The 9,194-nt window shown below is 48.6% G+C and overlaps 1 protein-coding gene across 1 annotated transcript in view; it reads right to left on the bottom strand.

Annotated features, from left to right (window-relative positions):
• Positions 1 to 1,958: 1,958 nt before the first annotated feature.
• SYP (synaptophysin) overlaps positions 1,959 to 9,194 on the bottom strand; it is a 28,554-nt gene continuing 21,318 nt past the window's right edge. The window contains exons 6-7 of the mRNA XM_083592311.1: positions 7,392 to 7,686; positions 1,959 to 4,230 (exon numbers count right to left, since the gene is read on the bottom strand). Of these exons, the coding sequence (XP_083448437.1) occupies positions 7,396 to 7,686 (291 nt within the window). The 3' untranslated portion in view covers positions 1,959 to 4,230; positions 7,392 to 7,395. The remainder of the gene's footprint in view (positions 4,231 to 7,391; positions 7,687 to 9,194) is intronic.

The raw sequence follows: 9,194 nt of genomic DNA, 5'->3' as shown, positions 1-9,194 counted from the left end.
GCTGGATCCTTCTTTCTTACATCTGTACTTTACTGTTTCTTATCTTGTGACCTCAGGTTGGAAGAGTGACGTTTCACCTTGTACTTTCAGAAAGCCTTTCCACAGCACCAGCTCTACTGTTAGGCAAAGTGAGGTGTGCGATTCTCCATCTCCAGTCCCCAAATAAACTTGACTGGCCCTGGCTCCTATGTGTCTGGAGGGACATTTGTTGCTCTGCATCAGGCAGCAATATACCTCGGCCAGCCCTGCACAAGTACCCCAATGCTGAAGAACCGTGCACATCAGCCAAAGTATCACAGTGTCTTTTGCACAACTGTTCCAGGCACCCCTGCATGCATATTTTGTCTATGCAGGGTGCTGGCCCTGCCCCAATGGATGTCAGTCTTGCCCCTGACCCCCTGAATGGCAACAAGGAGGCCTCCAGCCACCTTCTGGTTTGTTTAGTGCAAGTGAAGACAAGGAGGAATAGTCAACTATAATTTACGGGTGCTTGTTGGCATTTCTGTTTGTATCACTGAAAACCCCCAGTAAGTTCAAGGGTTCAGGGTTCCCTGCAATACTTTTCACAAACACCTAAGCAAGAAGAACAAAATGACCTCAGAGTTCCACATTTTAAATGTAATGCTGTTTCAAAGTGACTAGCGTTTCTGGGAGGACAGCTGATGGCATTATTGTTTGTGCCTGACAGCAAAGTCTCCTCCCAGCCCTTAGCAAACAGGGCTTAATGGAGAGGAAAGGATATTTTTTTCATCTTTCAATTGGGCGCGATACAATATGGGATTTTCCTGCACATGACTATTTGAAACACATGGGTGTTGCTCAGAAGCGCTGCTGTGAGGGAACATTAAGAAACCCTGGGCACAGTTTCCTCAAAATCACTTCTGTAAAGCATGACCAGCAAAGGCCTGGCTAGGGTGTTCCTTCTGTTTTTCAGCAGCCCCTACCTGACACAGAAGTATGCAAGCTTGTATTTACATAAATGGGGATGAATCCTTGTGCTCTATCTTCACAGTAACCTTGTCAAGGTAAAGACTGTCGTGTTATACCTCTCAATTATCCTGCTTTAAACAGGACATCCTAGCATTACAGAAGCGCCCCCCCCCCGGCTTCTGACTGGATCCCGGGGGGGACATGGCTAGCGCAGGGGAAGGGTGTGGCAATAGAGGCCACCAACCAAAATTTTACCCCCCACATGACCAAAAATAAAAATAAAAATAATGCAATAACCTGCTTCCACACCAGAGGTAACTTCAGATGCATATTGAGTTATTTTTACTTATCAAATCTTCTGCATTAAGCAGGGGGCAGGGATATAAAATGTAAAAAAGGAGGAGGAGATGAAATGTTTTAAAAAGTCCAGACTGCAATTTCATTGCTGATAGCATCGTGTGGATGCTGTGAGCAGCACCAGTTCAACCATAAACACCCTTCCGAAAGCTATGATGGGCAGATACTTTTCTAAACTGCTGAGTAGCGGGGCTCATCCAGACTTGCCCTTGTCCCCCCAGCTTTCTCCCCCACCACCCGAGGAAACCTGATCTTTACCGCTGAATGGGAACAAATGTCAACTGGGTTTTCTCCAGATTGATGTTTGCTCCGATTTGGCGCTAAAGAGGTAAGCGGAAGTGTGGGCGAGTCCTCACACTGACCTGAAGTGACTGGGTGAATCAGAGACCAGAGGGATGCTATGAAAGGGGCCTTGGCTTTCTCCAAGAGGTTTGGCAATTTCATCTCACTAGGAGGATTTTGGGAGACATAGGGCTCCCAAATAACAAATGCAAATGCATTATTTGCTAATGCATCCATTACCTGAGCAGGTGTACAAACTTGGACAAGGGCATGAGGGGACAGGTCTGCAGGACATAGGTGGTTACATCCATTTTAGTTCATTCTTACATTTGAGTTTAAGAGATATAAAACATGATAATAACGACACAAAATAAGGACACTTCAAATACTTATTTTTTAATACATTTTCTTTCCCTTTTTATTTGGTTTTTATCCATTTTTTTCTCTATACCTTTTGGGTGAGGGGGCAGATTTGGGGGATTAATGCATATTTTTCCTGTCATTTTGCTGCTGTTGTCGTTGGTATTTTTGTCATTTAAAGATGGAAGAAAAAATCACGATATCGACCGGGGCAAAGAGCCGGACAAACTGAAACGCACAATTACGGCACGATCAGATACACAGACACTGAGTAATATATAGTCAGAGTGCCTCTGGGAATGTTGGGAGAGGGAGATGGGGAGGGGGATGCTTTGGCTGCTATGGAAAATAGGTTGGTTTGGAGGCCACAGGCTGCAGATTAAGAGTACAGGAGCAGGAATTTTGGGTTAGGCCAGGAAAAGAAATAGGTCCATAGGAAGAGAACCATAAAGATGAGAAAAAGAAAGAGGTGAAAAAGAAGATTGGGAGAAGGGTAAATCAGACAGTGAAATGAACTGGAGACTGGGAGAAGGAGGGAAGAGGTGGGGTGGGGGGAGATCAATATTATCCTGATCCTAAACAAATTTACTTGGAAGTAAACCCAGATGGAACCAACTTCCAGCTAACTGCTAAAGATTACGACCTGAAACCACAACCACAAGATTACACCCTACAATTCTATGTGAATTAATCAAGAATAACTACAACACTTCCTCACAACTGTCATGGTGCAGCAAAATCCCCATGTTAACCATAGGCCTCCTTTCTGTGTATGAAGGGCAGTATACTAATAAATAATAATAATAATAATAATAATAATAATAATAATAATAATAATAATAATAAATTATTGTGAATATGTGGAACCACCAACGGGCTCAGTACTCTGTGGAAATTGTGCAGAGGCCCAGGCTGCCTGGGTTCCCCGTTGGACCTAGACATTTCTGAGCCACAACAGATGCTCAGAAGTAACATGGCAGCTCTACATATAGGTTCTGTGTGGAGGTGTCAGTTCATACAATCTGTACGTCCTGTGCAATTCCTGTTGGGCTCTTTGCCTGACAGAAACCCCACACGCTTCTCACAACGGCCTCAGAACTAAGGTCGTGGGGACACACTTGAATCACCCTGACTGTGAGTACAATGAGTTGAGAAAAGGGATCCAGGTGGCTCCACTTTCAAGTATCTTGAATATGCAATCTTAGAAGAAGGAAAGAGGGGGGGAAAGGAAAAAGGATGTATAACAGAGTCTCCCCCTTGGTCCTCCCCCCGCCCTGAGCTGTGGGCCCCAAGCTGCACCAGTGATCATGGCATACATGCTGGTATAGGGGGAAATAATGTAGCCCCCAGAAATACAACTCAGTGGGAATGATACCCCACCCCACATTTTGCCCTTTGTCTCCCCTCCAGAATAAACCCTTCTGCAGAGATTACGTACGCACACACACAACTTCCAAACTGTAACAAACACAGCAGTGCTGTGGGTCCCCCGTTAGGATCACCCTCCTTTTAACACCCCACATCCCTAATACAGACCAACAGGGAGGAGAAGCAGGAGACAATTTCCCCCAATATTTTGGTTGCCCTCTATCCTGACCCTTAAACTTTTGGGAGGAGGGGCTGGGAATGGAGAAGTGAGTGTTAAAAACCTTAATTAAAGCGCTGAATATAATATTGAACCCCAAACCCCTTAATAAACCCCAAATCTGCCGGGCATTCCGACACTGAAGATGGCAACTGAATCTCCTCCAATCTCAGACCCCTCCCCCACGACCAGCTGGTGTTCCTGGGGGGCATGCGGAGGGGAGATGGAGGAGCATTTGCCACGCGTTGGGGGCGAAGTGCCAAGAGTGGTGAGAGTCATGCCATGCTTTCCACAACATTGGGTGGGTGGGGTTCCAAGGGAATGGCGGGGGTAGGTTAGAGAGGAGACGGGAGAGCTAGTAGTAGCTGGGGAGTTTGGGGGTCTGGAGCCGAGATGGCAGGGGTAAAAAGGGAGCCATGTAAAGTCACAGAGCTGTCCCAGGGGTGGGAAATGAGATCGGGCAGAGTGTGTGCGCACGAGGCAATGGGAGAGGGGGCGGTCTATCTCTAGTTGTAGTTTCTCATATATATATAATATATATATATAAACAGCACAAACATCTACATTCATTTGGGAGGGGGAGGGATGACACCCCACCAGCCCCCTCCCAGTGCAAGCACCCACCAGCCCCCCCTTTCCCCCGCTCAAGGGGACATGGGGGGCAGGGACAGGATGGTAGCTTCCTCCACACAACGCCTCCTACTGGGGGTAGGGACCTGTGGGGAAAGAGAGAGAAAGAGAGAGAGGAGAGAAAGTAGATGAACACAGAAAAAAGGGAAGCTTTCCTGTGACAGAAGCAACACTTGCACACAAAACACCCCCAGGAGCAACTAAACAGAACTGAAACATATCTCTGAAGTGTTTCTCCAACGTGGGTGGAGGGAAGGGCTCTTCCTGGCTCAGCGGCTTAGGGGAGGGGTTGTCCCCAACCACGGCATTGTCACCCCTACCCCTCCGGGCCTTGGAAGACCACCATACAGCCCAGAGCCAAGAGGCCGATGGGTGCCAAGCAATGATTGTCTTCCTCGTAGGCCTGGCATGACAGGGCAAACGCAGAGGCCCAGGAGGACACACCACTGCTAGTGACTTAATTTTATGTTGATGTAGCCTATTTTCCCTGTTTCTGGGCCTCCCCTCCCCCCTGTGGAGCCTGCTTCCTGAAGCAGCAGCCTTATCTTGCCTCATGGGCAAGCCAGCCGCCAGCCCAGGTGAATTCTGGGGCAGGTAAGATGGCGGCGTCTGCTGCAGCTGCTTTGCTCAGTACTTCTCTGTTCAGCGCTGGGCTGCCCCTCTTGCAGCGCCACCCACCCTCCCGCTCCCTGGCCAGCTTGCTTAGGGCAAGAGCCTGGAAGGCCCCTGGTGAAAGTTCCCCTCAAATGGTGGCAGCCCTGGCCGGAAATTTATAGGCTTCCTGAGTCTGAATGGTTAAGGGGCAAAGTTTTATTTCCACGCTGGGAAGTTGTATACAAAATGCATTTTAAGACATGAAACTCTACTAAGTGGATTTCAGATATGGGCTAGCTTTTATTGACAAGAAGCCCAGCTGTTTTAAAATAAATAAAATAAGCTCCCATTGCTAGAGAGCAGTATCAGGCTCAGTTGCCCAAACTTCATCAGACTACTTGCATGAGTGCTGAGCCGGCAAACTTTTCCCCCTACCGCAGCTCTTCTGAAGAGTGTCTTAGTTCAATATCTGGTGCAAATCAGTATTTGTTAACAAAGAAAACTGACACGCAGCCAATTTTCTCTTATTTCTGATTATGAGGGTTTTTCTTTCTGGCTGGAACCATGGCATACACAATTTTACCAATTAAAATCACTCCCCCACTAACTCATAAAACTTACTTATTAAAAGAATTCATTTCTCTCAGTTGTTGTTTGTCAGCAGAGCAAAACATCTAAGGCATGGTGCAAATTGCAGCTTGGGTGTGTAGCGAGTGAGGGAGGGGGAAGCTTAATTTGGAAAGGAATTTAATCCCTCACTCCCTAAGTACCACAGTCCCAATTTCGTTTGGGGTGGGTAGGAGAGCTGCTATTAACTTTTTGACCCAAAGGCATATATAAATTTGCACAAAGGAATCTTGACATCATTCTTTACGGCTGCATGCAAAGGACAAAGCCTTGCTTTCATTTACATCCTGACAAAGGACTCTTTGCTTATTGATTCAGCTGAGAGTGTGTTGTAGAGCAGTTTGAGAAAGCCTCGACTCTCGGAGGTCCGTGGCCAGGCTTAGGAAGCTGCCTTCTGTGCACCAAGAGCTGAGGACGACTCCTCAGGGAAGGAGACACGCTAAGGCAGAGGGGGCTTCTGGCCATGAAGACCAACGGAGGGGAAGGAGTCCTAGCAGCAGCCAGCTCCTTCTGTAGTCCATGATGGAATTCAAATCTGAACCTGATATCTGGGGCAAATGCGCCTAGAGACCTACAGACTAACAAATTCCACACACAGACCAACAGACCATTCAACAGTAGCCAAAAGGCTCTCATATCAGGGATCACAGTCATTATGTCAGCAATCCAGATCAGGTGAAGGGAATGTTTGGCCGTCTAGATGTTTCTAAACTACAACTCCCATCATCCCTGGCTACGCTTGCTGGGGCTGATGGGAGTTGTAGTTCAGCAACATTGTAAGACCAAAGGTTCCCTTCACCTGAATTAGATGCTCACAGTCCAGATGTGTAGGATGTTATTCTCCTCTAGATTCGACACCTTTCAGCCTCAGGCACAACTGTGTATTAGGGTCTACGCTGCTATAATATACAACTGGATAAAAGGTGCATGTCCCAAATATCAGTGAGCTGCCAAATAAGACCACATTTGTTACTAAATGCCATGTTACTTCACAAAGCATAACAGCTAGTAAAGGTAAAGGTACCCCTGCCCGTACGGGCCAGTCTTGCCAGACTCTAGGGTTGTGCGCTCATCTCACTCTATAGGCCGGGAGCCAGCGCTGTCCGCAGACACTTCCGGGTCACGTGGCCAGCGTGACAAGCTGCGTCTGGCGAGCCAGCGCAGCACACAGAACACCGTTTAGCTTCCCGCTGGTAAGCGGTCCCTATTTATCTACTTGCACCCGGGGGTGCTTTCGTACTGCTAGGTGGGCAGGAGCTGGGACCGAACGACGGGAGCGCACCCCGCCGCAGGGATTCGAACTGCCGACCATGCGATCGGCAAGTCCTAGGCGCTGAGGTTTTACCCCCAGCGCCACCCGCATCCCCTAACAGCTAGTAGCATGCTATTATTATTTTTTGCATGCTTTGGATGTGGGGAAGCATTCGAATATGGGTATGCTCACATTAGTAGCTTGAAACGCAGTGAGGTCATTTCATCTGGTTGTGTTTCTAGCCAGATTTGCATGGAGTTGTTCACATCGCAGAAGGGGCACGGATGTATTTACCTGATGCACATTACCTTTTGGGTTTCCTCTCCCTATAATCACACCCACACACCCACACCCAATTCCTATTCAGCTGGCACCTGTGCTTGTGCACTCATCTGCACAACGGCTTTTGGGGTGCCACATTCTGAGGGTTGTTCATGTCTTAAAGGGTGTCAGGACTGTGTATGAGAACTACAGGTTGACTTGCAAACTGTCCCTTTCATAAAATTGGTGTGTGATGATCAGGTTCCAGTGGTCAAGGAGTGGCGCTTCAGTGCCCTGCACAGCTCCCTGTTCCTCCTCCATGACCAGCAAAACCATAATAAATGACACAAATGTGCTTAATTTGCAGAACATGGGTCTCGACTGCAGGACTCAGCTTTTCCTGCAGAGTAAAATTTTTAACATGTTGCTTGCACAGCCTTATTCAAGGGCGAGAGAAGAGAACACTCCCCCCCCCCCCGCTTCCCTGCCCAGCCAGCCAGCAGCACAACTCACCCGCCTACATCTGGTTTGCGAAGGAAGTGGGCCCGCCTTGGACACCTTGCTGCCCATACTCTCCCTGCTGCCCATAGCCCTGCTGGCTGTAATCAGGCTGGTAGCCACCCTGCTGCCCATACGTGTCTTGCTGCCCATAGCCTGGCGCTTGGTTGTAGGCGTCGCCAAAGGCCTCAGGTGCTGGCGGCTTCTCCTGGGCAGGTGGGTACTTGACAAAGGGGGCGCTCCAGCCCGTCTCTTTGAACACGAACCACAGGTTCCCCAGCCAAAGCACCAAGTTCAGGAACCCAAAAACCTGGGGACAAAATGAAGACAGGGTGGAGAAAGGACAGTTAATTGCAGAGCCTTCCTCACCAATCCCAGTTCCCTGCTATTTGAGAAGCCTTGTCTGGAAGAGTGTGTGTGTGTACATGCACACAGGGCTGGGCTGCCCATTAGTCGCCTCAGGTGGTAGGCTGGAGACAGGTGGGAGGAGTGGCAGATTTGGAAAGGGAAGAGAGGGACATCTCGTGTGCCTTTGCTACTCCTCCTTCAGCTGTGGATGCAATGCCATTAGCTGCCTGCCTGGGCCCAGCGCCTCTCCCGGTGACCCCACAGGGCAGAGGAGGCAGAGGGGGAGGGGTGCGTGGGCCCAGCCACTGCGTCTCCTGCCACCCTCAGCCACTAGCTCAGTTGCGCTGGTCCCCAGCATTGTCCCCACCCAAAGCCGGGTGAGGGGTTTAACTGCTGCCACCAATGCTGCTCCTGCTGCCACCTGTTGAAGCACTCTTAGCAAAGTACCATTCCTGGGAGGACTGCCATTTTCTGATTTGCCTCGAGCAGCAAAATGTCTTGGGCCTCCCTGGTGGGCGTGCATGTTAATGCTGCAAAACAGGGGAAATTTTGAAGCCCATTTGCAGAACAAAGAAACTCTCATGGGCACCCTGCATGCATACATGCTGCAACCTACACAAGTTTGCTTTACTAAAGAGTTAGGGCTTGTCCCCATTTCCACTTCTTCCGTGCCTGGAAAGCACAGGTCTGAGCAGTTTCCCATTTGCCCTGCCACTTTCCCCAAGGAAATCTGCTCTTTACCACTGAATTGGAGCAAAGGTCAATCTGCAGAAAACCCAACTGACGTTTGGTCCGATTCAGTGATAAAGATTGGGTTAGTTGAGCCCTTAGGATCTTAGCCCATCTAGTATTTCCTACACTGACTGGCAGCAGAGTTTCAGTCAGGAGTCTTTCCCAACTTAACCTGGAGATGCTGGGGATTGAACCTGAAACCAGGTGCTTTACCTGTTTGCTGTCTTTCCAGTCTTCTCACTGAAGAGAATCTGGAAGAACCCTAGAGCTTCTTAGAGCATGGTTTTGTTTTAAGAAGACAACCACATTAACTGTGTGTGCCTCCCCCTGCCCTTGGATCACGTCCAATACTCAGCTGATGCTGCCTGTTTGCAGGGCAAGAGGGGTGCGAGTGGGCAAGTGCCCACCAGGGAAGACTGTCCTTTATGAGGACCTTCTCCTTGGAAACCCCCAAAGGTTCCCCTGCAACAGTTTGAAGATTACCATTTGCTCTAATATTTCATAAACATTGCAGCTCATTTATTCATAGGTGCTTAGCCACAAGTAGATCAGCTAAAGGGCTGCTGCAGTGCTGTTCCCTTGGAATGGCTCCCACCAACAGCCACATTCACAAAAATTAAATCTCAGGCCTCCCATCATTCACTCATTTTTGCCGCTGCAAACTGAAGGTTGATTTATATAAGCACATACACCAGATTATATCTCATCTGAAGAATCACTTTGGCTTTATTTTGGTCA

The sequence above is a fragment of the Podarcis filfolensis genome, assembly GCF_964270895.1.
Source record: "Podarcis filfolensis genome assembly, chromosome: 17".
NCBI classification, from domain to species: Eukaryota; Metazoa; Chordata; class Lepidosauria; order Squamata; family Lacertidae; genus Podarcis; species Podarcis filfolensis.
Note: the sequence above shows the minus strand (reverse complement) of the source record. Positions and strands in the feature narration are given on the sequence as shown.